Source organism: Mus caroli, chromosome 5, assembly GCF_900094665.2.
Source record: "Mus caroli chromosome 5, CAROLI_EIJ_v1.1, whole genome shotgun sequence".
Classification (NCBI taxonomy): Eukaryota; Metazoa; Chordata; class Mammalia; order Rodentia; family Muridae; genus Mus; species Mus caroli.
In genome coordinates this window covers 7,904,050-7,923,044 of record NC_034574.1, presented here as the reverse complement: position 1 = coordinate 7,923,044, position 18,995 = coordinate 7,904,050, and the positions used below count along the sequence as shown (strand labels likewise).

The 18,995-nt window shown below is 36.5% G+C and overlaps 1 protein-coding gene across 1 annotated transcript in view; it reads right to left on the bottom strand.

The window, feature by feature from the left end:
• Sema3d (semaphorin 3D) overlaps positions 1 to 18,995 on the bottom strand; it is a 186,624-nt gene that overhangs the window by 69,438 nt on the left and 98,191 nt on the right. The window contains exons 4-5 of the mRNA XM_021162841.1: positions 16,393 to 16,455; positions 7,359 to 7,478 (exon numbers count right to left, since the gene is read on the bottom strand). Of these exons, the coding sequence (XP_021018500.1) occupies positions 7,359 to 7,478; positions 16,393 to 16,455 (183 nt within the window). The remainder of the gene's footprint in view (positions 1 to 7,358; positions 7,479 to 16,392; positions 16,456 to 18,995) is intronic.

The window sequence follows — 18,995 nt, the reverse complement described above, 5'->3', positions numbered from 1 at the left end:
GAAGGAAGGAAGGAAGGAAGGAAGGAAGGAAGGAAGGAAGGAAGGAAGGAAGGAAGGAAACAGTATTTTCAAAGATTGTTTTTCTTGTGTTCAATGTGTATGTGTATATCTTTTAACATGTGTGTGAACACATTCATTAAGATGCCTACATACATGTGTGCTCATAAATATGGAGGACAGATGTCTTCCTTAATTGTGTTCCACCTCCTTCTTGAGAAAGGGTCTCCAGGTATTACATGAAGCTCACTAATTCAGCTATAGTGGCTGACCAGCAAGCTCAGGGACCATATCTCCATCTTGTCCATGCTGGGATTACAGACATGTGCAACATTGTGCATCATACAGGTTGTGGGGCTTGAGCCTAGATCTTCAGACTTTCACAGCTTACACGTTACCAACTGAGTCTTACTCCCGGCATAAGTTTAATTATCTAGGCTAATAAACCCAAATTTTTTTCTCACTATTTGAACCTCTCTCTCTCGTGTGTGTGTGTGTGTGTGTGTGTGTGTGTGTGTGTGTTTGACTGTGCGACTGTATATCTCTATGTGTAGAGGCCAGAGGATGACTGCAGATACAGGCCCTCACCTTGTCCCCTGTTTGAGACAGAGTCTGGGCTGTGAGCACCTGAGGATACTTTGTCTCTACTTCCTATCTCACAACAGGAAGTACTGAAATTATGGTGCTTCTGTGCCTGGCTTTATAGAGGTCCTGTGTATCTAAATATTGTTCCTGACACTTGTGTACCAGTATATTTTACCTGATTAGTCATTTCACAGTCTCCAATTAACTATAAAAAATAAACTTTCAGTCCTGTGGTGATGGAGCATTCCTAGAATCTCAGCAGTAGGGAGGCAAAGGCAGTCAGATCTCTGAGTATGACAGCAGCCTGCTTTACAAGTCAGTCAGGGTTACACAGATTAACCCTGTCTTGGGAAAGAAATAGGTAATTTAATAAATAAATAAATAAATAAATAAATAAATAAATAAATAAATACATCTGCTTTTTGGTATGGTGGTGCATACTTCTGGGACTGCAGCCTGAGAAGAAGAGGCAGAAAATTCAGGAGGTCTGAATTTTGCTACATAGAGAATTTAGTTATACCCTGTCCTAGAAACAAAACAAAACTACCCTGTCCAATAAAAAAAAAAAAAGAAAAGAAAAGAAAAGAAAAGAAAAGAAAAGAAAAAAGGGAATTTGCTATGTACTATTTGCCCTTTCAGCACGATTATTATTTATGTAACTAAGCCTTTTCAAGTATACCACACTGTTTAAGACTGGTGACTTTTAAAAAATGCTAAATGGTATAAAAGTGTCCTTAAAAAGGCAGTGCATTTTCATAGATGTTGACTCATGTAGGGGAAAAAATATCCTGTTGTAGTATTTTCACTATTATGAAAACACTGTGTGTGAAAGAAACATAGTTATTTTGGCAGTAGAATCTATTTTTATAATAGTGGCCACAGACAGAATGCCACTGGCAAACTTTGGATATTCTGGAGAAGGTCGTCTTCTGGAGAACTTTCCAAGAAAAATATGCATGCATAATGAGCACAGCCCCATGATCCCTAGAGTCTCATAACAATGACAACACCAGCTTCCAGCAGCGAGAGGATGACTCAGCCTATGCAGCAAGGAGAAAAATGCACACTGCAGGCATTTTGGACAGCAGATCTGTTATAGCAGATCAGCTCTTACATCAAGAAAGAACCACCCATTACCATTACACAGAAAGCAAGCTGGGAACCAAAGGGGACAAAGGACACCAGGTTATTTTCTGAATTAAATTGTCATTTGCAATCCCCCTCCCCTTCATTTTGAACAAGCCTGAAAGGAACTGTAGTCCAGTGAAGAACAGTGACAGTAATTTAAATGAGACTGGTTAGGAATTGGTATTCCATAAATTAAAACAGCCATGCTTTAATGCAAATAATGGCACCTAGTAGTTCAAAAGGAGTTAATGAACATTTAGTCACTTGATTAGATTATTTACAGAATTTTCACCCCAAACCTGCCATAGAACTACAGTTTAGGACAGATAGTAGTGGTACATGCTTTTAATCCCAGCTCTCGGGAGGTAAAGGCAAACGTAACAGAGTTCTGAGTTCCAGCCCAGCCTGGTCTTCAGGGCAGGTTCCAGAACAGTTAAGGCTAAACACAAGAAAGTCTGCTCAACAAAGCATCCTGCTTTGCACTCAGAACTGTAAAGGCAAAAGTGTCAGGTACTTTGCTCAGTGTCACACAGCTATGGATAGAAACTAAAACAGCCTCATAGTTTCACACTCATGGATTTAAAAATATACTGGGAGATATAGTCTCAATGTCGTCATGTGGCATGCTGAGACACAAGAACTTTTATTTATTTGAAATTGCCTAAGGAAAAATGATAGTGGATCCTAGACATAGAAAACAGTCCCAGAAAGAATGCACTGTGTTTCCAAACTGTGACTGGGGAATGACTGGGAGCAGGGCTGTAGATAATGGTTGTTGTGGATATTTACCTGTCACTAAAAGCCCATTATTTTCCACTGGCCAAACAGACCTGTTGACTCTAAGGCATCAAATGAGATACTGGAAAGGGAAACTAAATTCTGCTCCAGATCAGTTATTCATACATACAGACAGAAAAACAGACAGGCAGACAGACACACATAAGACAGACAGACAGATGGATAGAGATAATTTATTTCATTATTATCCTTTAGAAGCCTGTTTGTTTCTAATGAGAGACAGAAAGAAGTGGATCTGGTGGAGATATATAAAAAACCTAGGAGAAAGGCATCGTACTAAATAAACTGAGAATTACTCAGAATTTTGTTTTTAAATAAAATACTATTACATTTCAAAGAGACGCACTCATTGTTGTATTTGTTGGTATTGAAGAGAATAGCTTTCCTGTAATCTCTTGGAGGACACAGCAAGAAAGCAAGTCTTCGTGAATCAGCTCCAAGGAAAGAAAATGAAATGAACTGATGATTCAGCACATTTGCTGAGACAATCAGAAGAGCACAGACTTTTAAGTTTCTAAACTTCCATTGTGTAAGGTATACTTCACATAATCCATTTAGTTTAACCAATCACATAAAATATATGTCATTGGACTGCATATATAGAAATATTGTTAGAAGTTGGAAGGTGACTATGTAGGTAAATATGGCTCAGTAAATATTAAAATCCTGAGAGAGTCCTATCCTCAGGCCTCACGCTGTGGAAGGGCGAAGCCTCTCCCCGACATTGATCTTTGATCTCTACATATGCTCCACAGTACATATGTGACAATACACATATACACGTACTCACACACACACATTTACACACTCTCACACGCAAACATACACACACACACACACACACACACACATTCACTCAACACACAAATACATATTAAAATGTATTTAAAAAGTTTAATGACACATTCCATAGATACTTTTAATTACCATGTAAAGCACTGTGAAACACACCCCATTTAATGTTGAGCTCTTTAAGCCCTCCCTATAGGGGCAACCTCTGCTTTCAGTTCTTTTTCCCTTTTCTTTTCCCTCCCTCCCTCCCTTCCTTGCTGGTTTGGTTGCTTGCTTTGAAGTGAGGCTCAGTTTTTTATAGCCCAGAGTGACTTGAACTGCTTATGTAGTCAGGATTGTCTCTGATACCTCCTGATCCTCCCCCTCCCATCTCCCAAATATTGAGATCCTAGGTGTGTACCAACATGCTCGGCAAACCCCCTAGTAAATAATCATTACAATGTGCTCAGTGTTAGAGACATCAATGTACGTTTATGTACTATATATTATATAAGGTATATCGATACGTTATAACATTATTTTATAAATTGCATAAAATGTGTGTGTGTGTGTGCATGAGTGTGTACGTGTGTATATCACATTACCTTTCTATGTTCTTAACCTTAATGAGTAAATACTACAATATTCCAAAACATAATAAATCGCCCCCCCCCTTTTTTTTTTTTTTAGAAAACAGAGATTTTTTTTCTTACCTAATAAATCCTGATTATGGGTTTCTCTTCTCAACTCCTAGTTCCTCCCTACTACTCTCTCAGGATCCATCCCCTCTATGTCTCTCATTAGAAAGCAAACAGGCTTCGGAAGACTAATAAAATAAATTAAAATAAATAAAATATTAAAATAACAAAACAAGATAAAATAAAAACTAACACTTTCGAGTTGGGAAAAACAGACGGAAGGAAAGGAGTTCAAGACTAGGGAGAAGAAACAGAGACAGACTCATGAACATTCAGAAATCCCATAAAAACTCAACTAGAAGCCATAATATATGCAAAGTTCATATAGGGTAAAAGGAGTATGCGAGGTACACATGAGACAAGGAATCCCCAAAGACGCCTTTGAGTTTATTTTCTGTTGACCAGCTACTGCTAGGCATGCAGCCTACCCTTAAGAGTAGTTTGTTTTTCCAGTGAGAGTGCCTTGGAGAAAAATAAATTTTCACTTGCAAGTGGTTATTTAATTGGCGATAACTTCTGGAAGGATGGAGCATGTGTCCATTTCCCCTTTCAGCTCTAGTGCCCCAACTGGTATAGAGTCATGAAGGCCCTTGGGTGTGCTGCCTCAGTCTCTGTGAGTTCAAATGCGTGGTGATCATGTTGTCAATCACTGTGGTTACTTGATACTTAAAATAACTCTATACGCACTCATTCTTGTTATCATCACACATTACTGAACAAACAAAAGCTTAGAAAGTTTATGCTATGTGCACAAAGTCTTGGAACTGGTAAATAGTCAAACTTGACTCTTAAACCTGTTACTGAAGCTGTTGACAGGCGCTATTGCTTCACATTGAGATATATTTGAAACAGTATGTTCAAATGTAGAATGTGCTATTATTAATATGCTACTTTCTCTACAGGCCTGTTACTGGTCTTATCACAGTAAGTAGCATCAGTAAGAGGAGGTTCTGTAGCTAAGCTATAGTTCCATAATTGGTTCTTGATATGTCAATAGAGAAAGCTGGGAGCCAATTGCCGGGCTAGAAGGGACAGATGGGTCTTCCACGTCACAGATGGAAAAGACAGATGCGAGGAAAGAGAGAAAGGCTTTTTGGCCGTGCTTTGGAGGAGAAGTAAGCAGCAGTCAGATAAGGTTTCGGGGCAGCTAGAGCCTGCAGCCTCCAATACAAGCCGGGGTCAAGGATCTTGGTGGGGGCTAGCCGATACAAGCCACTAAGTTTAGGGCTGGAGAAAAAAAAGGAGATAATAATTGAGGACGGCATGCCTTTCCAGGCAGGAGATTCTGCGCCCAGAAATTGTGCCTAGCTGGCAAGTTCTAAAATAATAAGACTGTCCGTGTGTCCTTTATCCATGGATTCTAGAGCCTCAGATTGCTGGTAATGCAACCGCTCCCAGAACAAAGGTAGGTAGAGAGAGAGAGAGACCTGGCTGGGGCTGGTTGGGGGTTGCAGCCAATCCTAGAGCCAAGAAAAGTGAGTAAGAAAGAGAATCCTGGTCTGTGCTGGCGACGCTGACCCAGCTAAGCTGGGTGAAACAAAAGTGAGCAAGGTAGCGGCCATGGTCCTTGGAAAAGCGTGATTTTAAAACTACACACAACAAGCATCACCTTCCAAGTCCCTGTGGTTCACCTTAGATCACCCTCCTTCTTCCTGTCACTGCTCTTCCTCGCACCTTCCCAAGGGTGGCTTCCCCCAGCCCTCTGCATACACTCTGCATTCCCTCTTCCCATTCTCTTGAGCTTATTTATTCAATTACTCCATCCAAGTAGCTTATCTATTTGAAGTGGAAATGGTTCCTAAACTTCTGAAAAGAAAATTTTTTGGAATTAATGATACATAAAATCAGTGAACCAGGCATGATGAAGCCGGCTGCCTGCTCTCCAGACCAGCTGAAAGTGCCGAGTCTCAATAGACCTTTGCTCTCATAATTCTCTTATTATAAAAACGTGTAAATTGGACTGCCTGGGCCTTCCTGACAACTCCCAAGCTAAGTAATTAGCTACATCTAAATTCCCATTTAGCAAGCTTGACTTTAAGAGTTAGAGAACGTTGCTTCCCTGGGCAGGTTGTGAGTTTGGCCTTTCGCCTCAGGCCTAAATACACACATAAGCCGTGGGGTGCCCCTGTAATTATAACCTGTGCTGTGAGCTACTGTTATATATTGCCCTTCATCAAAGCTAAGTGGGAGAACATTACACCAGCAAGAGAGAATGATGGATTCCGTTGCCAAATCTCCCAGTGTTTCAGAATTTAACTATCAGGGTTGCTTTATTTTCAAGCAGTTGAGTCGAGGCTGGTTAGAAGAGTTGGTTAAAACGGAAAATTTCTTCTATGGTCTCAGTTGTAGGTTTGATCTCTGCATGAATTAGCTTAATTGGCATGAAGAAACTTTTGTTTTTATAAGCCCAGACTTTACTCTCAAGCACACAGACTGCAAATGTCTATGCTTATACATAAGAAATACATGCATAAACTTGAGGATATCCTCTACAAAAGAAAGATACAGCACATGTCTAAAGCTCAGCTGGTCATCCTGGCTGGGGATTCATACTGCCCTGCTTCATTTCATAGTTGGTCTGTTTATAATAGACCACCAAAAATCATTTTTACTAACTAATTTCAGTGTTTGTAATGTTCCAAAGCGAGGGGTGGAGAAAGGGGGTGGGGGGAGGGGGAGGAATGCATGCAATGCACATGACAGTCTAGGACACAGAGAACTTAAGAAATTCATTTTAGTTAAAATTCTGAAATCTGAATGTTTCTCATTTATTAGAAATGCTCATTGATATCTGTAATAAATTAGTCTTAACTAATACATCCTCATTAATTTAACCCAGAAAACATAATGATTTCAATATGAGTGTCTACATAGAGTCAAGAAACTATTCAAGTTCTTTTTACTTACTATTCATCATTATTAACAAATATATGAGGTCAATGTTAAAGGACAAAATGAAAATTTTATAATATTTCATTACTTTATAAGATCATATACACATAATGCATTTTAGAGCATCATAACTTATAAATATATATGTAAATTTATATGTCTGTTTACACATATCACTAAAAGGGAATGCAGGTAGAGTAAAAAAACATATTTTAAATTTTAAATTTTCTTTCATTAAAACAAGTTTTAATCAAAACACATAAATATACTGTATTAATGGATAGTCTATAAAATATTTAGAAACATGAATCAGAACTTAAGGTATGTTTTCTCTATATTCAATTGTCTATATTTTGTGGAATAGGCATTATGTGATAAGATAGTGCAGTAAATTATATTTTCTAAATTATAAATTTAGAAAATTTATATAATTTAATAATAATATAATAAAATATAATTTAGTAAATTATATTTCTATTGTTTCCTTACCTCCTTGTTGGCTCCGAGATCAATGTACCCACACAGCGGATGAAACGCTCCAGTTCCACACACGTAAACGTGAGTCTTATTATAGGGTTGAAGCACACGGATGAAATTTGCACATTCTGTCTATAGGGTACAAAAATGAAACGCATTATTATATGGCAAAAAGATAATCATTCATAGTCCTTGTTTTGAGGATAAATCAATTATCTGGAATAAGAAAAAAAACATTAGATTTATTTAAAAAAAAAACTTTGAACACTTGACTTAAAAAGCACGAAAAGACACAGTGGTTAAAGGGGTGATTTGAAAACTTCTTGAAGTTACACTTGTGTAGCTAATTAATATGTTAGGACACAAGACTCTAGAGTTGTATTAAATGAGGCTCAGTGTACCTGGATATGTACAGTCTGGGAACCACACAAGTTACAACAGAGCACAGTGTCTCTCTTACTCTAATACGAACACATAATGCAGAGCCTGAAGGCCCTACGGTCTATAACACCTGCTGTCCAAGCTCCACCAAACAAAACACTGGACCAACACATACATTGTGCATCTGCTTCTCTATCTTAGCGTCCCCTTCATTTTTAGATATCAGGAAGTCTTTCAAATCAGATGATTTCCTACAGATCGCTCTTCCACTGTTCACATGAACATTTTTATGTCAGCTAAATATTGAAAACTCACATTCTTATTTTACATGTGGTTAAATCTAAAATTTTCTTTACCTACCACTATCTTTATAATTATTTTGTATAAATTTACTACAATTACTAGTAAGCAGCAATTCTGTGATTTTTTTAGAATATCCATTCACTTCATTATAGATTATATTAAGTTTACCTACTACAAGTGAATATTTATCTCTACACAATGGTGGAAGCAATTTCTTTTTGTAAATTATGAGAGATAATTCCTCAGTGTAAGCCAAGGCCAGCCAGGAATTCAATACAGCTGTCCTTAAATTCAGAACAGCTCTCCAACCTTAGCCTCTGATGTACTGGGATTAGAGATATATGATATCATGCCCAAAAGGAAACACTTCATGACCCCACAGACCTAAAGAAACTTGTATGTACGCTGCCACTCTAGATATTTTTCTTGTTTACAAGGCCAGCAAGTGTTCAATTAAAAAGTGAGAAATTTGAGGTGAAGTTCAGTTTCTCCGTGCCTGCCCAGCAATCAGCTCCTCCCAGTATATCATGGTTACTCTAGGGCAGTGGGAGATCCTAAATAAAGAAGATGTTCCCGGAATCCATATCCAGTGTCTCACACAACATAGAGTGTCCCATCATGAGGCAGTATGAATCAGGCAGTGTGATTCAGGATTCATATTAGTTAACAGATGACATTGACCTTGCTCCACTGTTATCCTGCATCCCAAGGAGGATAGTCTGTCTTGTTTGAGGCAAATAATTTCAGAAAGTAGATGCTGCAGGAAAGACACATAGCCCCTTAAGGCTCCAACAATTTCTTCATTCATAAGCCCCTTACCCATCCCTACATAAGACTTGCAACCAGCTTTTATTTCTGGCAGATCCCTCAGTTTCTGCTGGAGAGAGATGTCCTTTAGTTTTGTGTATTACTAATCACAGTCCCTTCTGTTGAAGGTTAGATTAACAGCTGGTTTTGCCTCTATACTACCACAGAAATCTAACCCCTTGTAACTGGAGCTCCATGCATTCTGATATCCTCTGCTGGCTGCCTTAGGCAACTGTACTCATGTAGTATACATTAGAAAAGAGTTGGGGGGAAGGACTGAGAGAACTGAAGAGGACAGGTACTCCACACAAAAACCGAAAGAGTCAACTAGTCAGAACCTCTGGAGGCTCCCAGGGACTAAACCACCATCTGAAGAGTGAGTATAAGCCTCCTGAACATGTGCAGTAGAAGTGCGGCTTGGTCTTCATGAGCATCCCCAACAACTGCAGTGGTGGCAATATGTGAATCTGTTACCTGTCTGTGGATTCCATTCCCCTAGCTGGGCCGCTTTGTCTGACCTTAGTGGAAAAGGGTGTGTCTAGCCCTGCGTTGATTTGATGTGCTGGAAAGAGGGTTGGGAATGACAGGGGGCTGCAGGTTGGGAATGGGGGGAGCATCTATGTGTGTTGGGGGTGATCCTGGGATCTTAAGTACATATATAAATAAACAATTGATTCAAAATACATTTTAAAATATGAAAAATATTTAAACAATTAAGAGAATCATTTAAAAACAGAACACTGATAGTTTATGCTGGCATGTCAGTGCTGGGATGGCTAACTTGGGAGGATAGATTCATAGGAAAATGTACTCATTAGTGGTTATGAATGATGGACGCAAAGTAACAGGATAAAAACCAATACAAAAACATAAACATTTTAATTACCAAATATATTTTAGCGGTGACATCTTGACTAAGAAGGGAGGTTTTCACATACCCCAGACTTCATTTCTGCATATTTGTCGAGTTACTCTTAACTTTTCTTCTGCACCAACAATGGTACAGAGGCAGAGATAGAAGTTGTACAGCTAGAATGAGGTGTTGTTCACTCACTGGCAGTCATTTAATCGTTTTATCAAATGCTACATTTTAACACATATAATTCAGATGGCAAGTTTGAAGGATCTTAAAGAAATACTTGCATAAACAAATAAGACAATTCCCTTTCTAGGTATAAATTATAAAATTTGAATGATATGGGTCTATTCAAGGCAGCATGTGTAAAATGGCAAATAGGGGTCAGCATAAAATTTTAAACATGTATGTGACATTTTAATAATTACAAAGCAAAATACCCAGAATTATATCTAAGCTATTCCCCATCGTTAACATTTCTAGGAGTCATTTTAATTTTATAATTGACTTTCCTGCTGGGCTGACATGAAATAGAATATAGCATGTCTGAGTCTTAAGTTACCTGCTATAGGTCACAAAAATGTCATCCTTGCTTTGTGGAAGGATTGTGGGGGGTGTTGACAGAGGGTGGTTCCCTAAGGGACAGTATTGGTTGCCATAGGGAAGGGAAGCTGTGATTAGATTTTAAAATGATAAGATCTATGACTTTAAATTTTTCCCAGAGCAGACATTCAAACAACACCTATTCAAGGTACTTTAAAATGACCCTTTAATTCATGTCTTCACATTTTTAACTGTCAGCCATTATATAATACTTTCTTTTTTTAATCTCAAAGCTTCAAAGTTTGGTTTAAATGATATGATCAATAATTAACTTGGTTTAACTCACTCAGTGACTTGCTATGCTACTGATAGTGGGTAATTCTCTGAGGCATGAAGAACAATAACTTTGAGAAGCAGCCTCTTAAACTTTTCCTGAACTGGCTGGCTTGTCAGCCATGGCTCACAATGGCAATTGCGTGTAAAAGGTACAGTTTGGATAAGCATTAGGTTTCTCTCGTTTTCTTTATTCTTCTCATCTAATTCCCTTTTCACTCTAACCAAACTGCTCCTATTGAAAGTGTGTGTGTGTGTGTGTGTGTGTGTGTGTGTGTGTGTGTGTGTGTGTTGGGATATGAACAATAAATAAGCATCAACTATTATGATTACTATCATTAATTATTTACTGTACCCTTTTACGATATCTGTCTATATATAATGTATTTGTGTGAGTGCTGAGGTGAACATGGCCATTCCTAGAACCACAGTGCATGTGCTTTGGTCAGAAGTCAGATTGTGAGAATATGTTCTTTCCTCTCATCATGTGCATTTTGGTGATTGAATTTAGTCCTCCCTCAGACTTGGCAGGAATCACTTCTAACCATTGCTCAAACTCACCAATCCAATAAGAACTTTGTAATTGTCTCAAGTAGTACTATAACTTTTAAATTTTTGCATCATATATGTATCCATATACATCAAAATTAGAAAGATATAGTTAAATTAATATTTGCATTAAACTCTGCTAATGAGAATTTTAAAAAAAATGTTTTCTATTTAAGAAGATAAGCATACAATAACACACCAGAGGAACTTCCAATCTTTAAGTCCAAATTAAGCAAATATAGCTTAACATGTAACATGGACAACTCACAAAATCTAATTGAGTCCTTTGTATTAACCATGGGAAGACACTCACTGATCTGGAAGTCCTCAATCTCTTTAGCTTTGTTTTTGCTATACTGGAAATTGAACCCAAAGCTAGGAGGGCCTTGACCATGATATATAAATGTTGTGTCACTGAGTACTAAGTCCCCAGGGCCTTAAGGTCTGTTTTTGTCCTTGAATGTATTTAGCATAATATTGTGACATGTGATTTTCTTCTTTTAAATTTGAGATTGAGGTTTTCTGTATCTCAAGCTGGCCTTGAACTTGCCTTGTAGCTGAGTTTGACCTTGAATTACAGACTCTCCTACCTGAAACTCCTATGTGTGGAGATTAAAAACATGGGTTATCACACCTGCTGTTGGTCTACACTCTTGTGATCCTTCCCCAGATGCATTTCTTAGATTCAACCCTCTATGAAGAAAACTGCTGAGGCCTTAGAACATGAATATATAATATATAACATGAATATATAATAAATATATAACATATAATATATAATATACAATATACAATATATAATATATATCCTACAAAATAACTATATTAAGATATAAATATATATTTTGTTTTAAAAAATCTATCAATACAAATATGTATGAAGAAAAGAATCTATTACAGTAAAAAAGAAAAGGAAAACATTTTAAAGGAAAGAAAATGATAGATATTCCTATTTGAATATTTAAAATTTAAACATCAAGAAAATTGGTGGATACTTTTTTAGGAGTGAGACAGTGTAAAAATAATCTTTGTAATTCTTTCAAACATATGTCACATAGGCTCCTGTCAATAACATAAACACACAAATATGTCTATATTATATAAATTTGTAAATAATCATTAAAAATAGCAAATGCCAAGATACAGGGAACTGCAATAATTAATCATTAAAAGAATCACTCTTACAATTATAAAAATTACTGAGTACTTGTACTTCAAGCTAAAATACAACAATTTTTCCCTTTTGTTAGCAAAAGTTATATATATTTCTTTTATGCTTCCATGCATACACAACTGATATGACTATATGCTGTATCCACTAATAGCCTGGGCATGGAAAAGTATGTATTCTAAACACAGACTTGTATATAGAGGGTATCATCTGCTTATCAGAAATCAATTTCACTACATGGACACAGGAAGTTTTAAGTCCTTAACTTGTAAGAGTACTCAGTAGTACTCAATATTTATTTGCCAGGATTTTCACATCCAGGATCATTTCCAGCAGGAAATACTGGATATGTACCAAGATTTGAACAATAGAACCTTGATGAAATGATGCATAAAGGAATGCAGAGCCACTTTTGAAAATGGCCTCATAAACATTTATGGCATGGGAAAGGCTTATGGCACTCGGTTGGAAGAGACTATGTATGCAGGGATTTCTTCCTGAAATTTAGTAAATAAATAAAGTACAAGAATACACACTGCACTAACTGTCCCTGCTAGTGATTACAGGGGAGGGGGTATATCTGCAAGGCGCTTCTTATTTTCTTACGTACAACTTACTGAGCTTTGACAATAAACTCAGCTTTAGACTTTCCTAAAAAGTAAATATCTAAGAGTATATAATTGTAGAATTTTATAGCAGAACGATGTCTTTTCTCTGTGTAATCTCTCACTGTCAAGGCTGGCACCTTTGTGGCTAAACTGACAAATAGTTTAGGCTAACCTCATTTTGCTTTCTTTTGCCTGCATTAAGCAGTTTAATTCAAGCTTTATAGATAAGACTAAAGCCTTTCATTAGTATCTTTCTTTTAAACATCCTTGTTCAAGATAAAAACAAGCCACTATCCGCTCCTTTCCTACCATCCTTCCCTTCTTTGAATTAAACTGGATGGGTGTTCAAGAGAGTGTAATGTTCCCACCCTCTCTACCTCCCATTCCCTCCCCATCCCAATTAGTTAACTTGCGTTATGGTAAATAATTCACTATTTTTCAGTTATATAGTACCTTTGTGTAAATGAGTAGTCTTTCCAAATACTTGTTAATCCTAAACATCTCTTTGGAAGTTGGTAAAAATTACTAGAAAGGAGCAAAAGAGAGGGTAATGTAGAGAAGAAAAGAAGTTAATGAAATCACAGATGTCTCTGTTTCCGTTGGTCAAAATCCATGCAACACTGTTTAAAAGGAGAATCAATGTGATGGTTATATTAAGTAGAGAAATGAATTGAAAACCCTAGAGTTTTTGATTTATTATGTATATTTTATAGTGTTAGCGCATTGTAGAGGATGTGTTCAGATTTTCAGATTCAGTTTCCAGCTTCACTATTGGACTGGTATATGATGTTGAATGGGGATTAAATGAGATTATAACTATAAACATTGGAAGTAGGTCTTTAGCAAGGTAACTGATATGAAACTGGTAATTATTAACAACTCTAAAATGGATCACTACTTTAAAAAGGATGTGCTGAAAATGAAAAAACAAAAAAAAACACCCTTTGTGTTTGCTTGATTCCATATCAAATTTTATAGTCCTTTGTAAAAAAAGGAAAATGCCCTAAATCTTTAATCCAAGATTAGCAGTAGATGTGCTTAATAGTTAAATGTCATTATTAGCTCACAAATACTGAGCTTAAGGATAGCACTTCCAGAAAATTTTGTCCCTCTGACCTAACTGAACAAGAGGAGTAATGAAGTTACTGTGTAACTTAATGAACATACAGAAGGGAAAAAGAAAAAGCTCTCACAATGCATTCATTATATATCCCTCCTCTAACCCATGGGAAAACTGACATTAGTTTTTTGTAGTAAACTGAAAACATCTTTCTTTCCTTATTCTTTATCAAACATTTAACATAGATGGTTTACAAATATAAAATTCACAGTTGTTCTGCTACATTGCCACTGATTGACAAATTGTTTTGAAAACTGTCATGTTATAACCAAGTTATTTCATCCCCACAAGTTCAACAAGGAATTGTTTGTTTTTTCATACATGCGCATCTGCTCAGTACGGAGATATTGGACAGGGCAAAGCAATTCACGGCATAGGATGAAGAGGAATACATTTCAGAAAAGTATGATCTTCTTCTCTTCTAGTATAATAAAACGGAAACTGTCTTCTATTGAATTTCCTAACATATTCCTGTTAACCTAAACATGCCTCAAAGAGATGACTTTTACAGCTAATGGAATATAAAATGAGGTATGATTGCACATTTACTTTGTTTTATTTGGATTGTTGTGATTTGGACACTTAGTATCAGAAATTGATCATGTTGGTCAGACTCTGACTGTCTTGGTGGGCACATTTTGGTTTTAGTTATGTGTAATACACATACAGACCCTGGAATTTTGTTTCATAGTTTTATCTTATTTTTAACAGTTTGTCAGATTAAATATAGGTCCCACACATGCTGGCCAAGTGCGCTGCTAGTAAACTGGATTTCTAGCCCTCTTTATGTTGACATAGAGTCTCACTAAACATCTCAGGCTAGCTACAAATTTAATCCCACTACTGCCAAGATCTAGGTAGCTGTAACTATAGGCAACACCAACTTGGCTACTCTTTTTGTTGGATAAATAAATAAATAAATAAATAAATAAATAGCTGAGTGAGTGAGTGAGCCAACTTGATTCTGATTCTTAGTCTCTATGCTTCTCAACACATCAACATATCTTGTGTTTAGGGATGTACTTTAATCATTTTTACTTCTTAATCTAATTATGCTTTCACATAACGGACACTATCATTATATATGAAACAAGGCACAGATTAACTGTCAGCATTATTACTGTTAGAGGATACTGCAAAAGAAGTCAGGAGATATTCACATTTTGACCCAAGATTGGGACTTCTGGTCATCTTCAGTGAAGTTCAAGATTTTTTTTTCACAAATGTTTATCCCCATCAAGACAGTGCAAGAAGTCAGGGCCCAACACAAAACACTTGGCCTGATGGGAATAAGTGGATGAGGAAGGAGACAGTGAAAGGCATACCAGGGTTCAGTTCTGCTGCAGACAAAACTGGCAATGCATTTGGGAAGCCTGCAGTACTATGCACCTACTGAAAGAATCATCCAGACAGGACTTAACACACACAATCAGTTCAGTCTACCTGACTGAGGGCCTGCAATGGTTTATATGGCAGTTTAAACCTAAATTTTCCATTTCATTGGTTTTATTTTCTGAGAAAGGAGAGCATTCTGTACGTCAGGCTGTCCTTGACCATGTGGCAGTCCTTGTTTCTGAGATCCCCTGGTGATGGTATTGTAATAGTGAGGGCCACCATACTCTCAGAATTTTCTAGTAAGGCCATGTGTATATATTTGATTAGTAATTCTGTAGTTGTTTGTGATTCTTAAGTCAGAATCCTGCACCTTTCATCTTCAGCCTGTTCTTGCCATTTGTGTGTCACCAAGTAAAAGAAGTCACATATATGCTACAAATCCAACCTCAGCTCAGGTGAGAGAAAATGAAAGCTGAAAATTTATGATAAGCGATAATTTACATTTTTCACAAATGACAAAGAAATATAAACAAACAGCAATTATACTTTCAGAGAAATGCAATTTTTTCCTGGTGATTTATATTCAAATATTTTGATTTGCTTCTAATTTAATTTTCTGATTTAAACTACAGTATTTAGAATTAATATGTTAGAGTAAGTTGTTTTTCTATTTTTGGACTGTTGTGGATATAAGTATTGCTTTTTGTAAGGTAGAGATATTTTATACCATATTAATATTTGTTTTTCTTGTTCTTTCTGAATTTTTCTAACAGGCTTTTACATAGTGAAGATTACCCTTGAACTCACTACATTGCAGAGGCTAGTCTTGAGCACCTGATTTTCCTGCCTCTATTTTCAAATTTTGGGCTACAGGTTGCCACTACAACCCCTTGTTTACCATAGTAATCTTTACAGAGAATATTTATTTAGTAGTAAAAGTGGCCTACTAATGGTATTAACTCAATAAAAAAATGAGTATAAAAATTTATTACACTATTGCTATGCAATTTGAAAAGGTAATTTAAAAGTTTCATACTTACATTGGCATCTTTCCCAGCTAATTTACATAGCTCCACTCGTTCTTTTGCAGCAGGCCAATAAATCTGTAAAGGTAAATAAAAATAGGCATACTTAAAGCATCCAATTCTGATTGTAAAAGACACTAAGTAATATGGAAAAGTAGACATCGATCACGGCTTTGGAATACAGACATAAATATTTCCCCAAACCTCCCTGAAACCTTTCTAAATAAAAATTGTGAAGGACCATCCATTTTTATTAACTTTATTGATTTTAACGTATATAACAACAAATAAGCTATCTTCAGAGGGCCATATTATCTTACTGTGTTGTCAACAGAACTTCAGGTTGGCATTTGTTCTATTCATCATGGGTTTCTGGGTTTCTCTATGTTGTGGTGCGTGGTAGACATATGTAGTGAGGTAGTGCAAACACGTCTCTTGTCACTCACACAGAGTGCAAAATCCAAGCCAAGGACTAAGTCAGTTTATTCACCACATTTAACATACATGAAGCTCAGAAATATTCTAGCCAGAATGATGTTTCACATCATTTACTCCAGCACTTAGGAGGCATAGACAAGTCTTGTGAGTTAAAGACTATTTTAAGGTCTATACTGTGAGCTCCAGGCAGGCTATAATAGGTGTGTTTTGTGACAGGGTTTCTCTGTATAGCTCTGGCTGTCCTGAAACTCACTTTGTAGACCAGGCTGGCCTTGAACTCAGAAATCTGCCTGCCTCTGCCTTCCAAGTGCTGGGATTAAAGGTGTAAGCCACCACCACCTGGCATAAGTTATTTCTTAAAGATAGTAGTCATTTTTCAAAGGTCAACATCATATCATGGGGCTAATAGAATTATGTACCCATGACCTTATAATTCTTGACTCTTATTTTGTAATTAGTTTAGACTAATATTTCTCTCTATCATTTCAATAAATCAAAGTCTACATATTTTCATGTTAGCAATGTTCAGATTTATTGATATTTAGGAAGAAATAATTAGAAATATTTATAGATTTTTTCAGCATGGTGATATTAATATTATATAGTTGAAAGAAAGGCAAATATATCTGTTTTATATTTACATGAGTTGCAGAGAGCACAATGATCATTATGGGATTCTACTTTTTCTTATCTAAGAAGTAAATGGAATGACTGAGTTTGTAAAGCTTGAATTAAAGAACATCTTCAAAGTGAATTAAGAATATTTTTAGGTCTAAAACCAAAAAATTATTCAAAGAGTGACAAATGTTAAAACCACCTGCTTAGTCTTTGTGTGCTCTTACTGAAGGTTTAAAAGCTACAGTGGAGTAGTTGCTGTTTGGTTTGAACACTGAATACGCACATGTGTGAAGGCTTTGCCCATGACAGTCAAAGTACGGGATTAAAGTGATCACATTTAGTCAGAAGGGCAGTCCTACAAACCTAATTACTCCACTTCCATGGAAGACAAAGGGGAGAAGAAAGTGTTCAGGAAGAAGCTACTAAACCAAGGGAGAATTAAAGAGTGCTTCTGTTGATCTGTCTTTCTTAAGCCCTTTGAGTAATTGCTTCAAATAGGTGCTCCTGATAGTCTCATATCTAATGTTCTGTTTTAGTCTTGAACAATTTAATAGTTTAACTTTCTTTGGGAGTTAAACACTAATAAAGTAATTGCATTTTTTTTTGATTCTGCAATACATGTAAATCTCTAAAATATGTTTTAATAACCTTATTACACAGTTTTGATTAGTACACATGAATCATACAATTATAAGTCTAGTTTTTCATCTTAGTTGGTGATGCAATAAAGGGAATTACAACTTTAAGAATTGGTTTTTTACCTGAAGGTATATGACATTTAAGTACTGGTAATTTGTTGAATCACATAAGCCATTTTTATATGAATCCTCTAATCTCTGCTAACATTACAGTTATGCTGTGCCTAACTCCATATCCAGCCCTCAGGCCATATTTTCTTGACTCCTAACCCATGGAGTCTTTCCTGTTCTCCTCACCTTCTTCTCCTGCTCCTGGTTTTCTTCCCACCCCCAAGCCTAAGAAGCCTAAAGCCTTTATCTCTTCTTCCCAGCTATTGGCTGTCTGCATCTTTATTCACCAATCAGAAATAACTTGAGGGCAAAATCACATAGCAACAATTGGGTCTACCTGCAGACTTTTGTCTTTGGGGCAACCAGTTCTTGTCGGCCATGCATTTAGTTCTTTTCTTCACCTGCCTTCTAACCCACGTTGTTTAGGATTTGATAAAAAAGGAAAGTATCTCCTGTCATTATTATCCCTTGAAATATAAACTCTCTAGCTTCAAACAGCCTTCTTGATTAAGTTAGGCTACTTTTTCTTTAGGAGAGCATCATCTATATTTACATTTAGGTCTTTAATGTAATCAAGATTAAAACTAGACTGAGTATTTCACACTAAATGTTGACACTGTCTTTAATTCTCATCTTTGGTAAAACATTTTGGATAGTATATTTTTTGCATAATTTTTTAAAAGATCCTTACATGCTCTCTGAATTATAGTTTTCTATTTTCTGTTTCTGTGATGGTTTGTATATCCTTGGACCAGGGAGTGGCACCATCTGAAGGTGTGGCCTTGTTGGAATAGGTGTGACCTGGTTGGAATG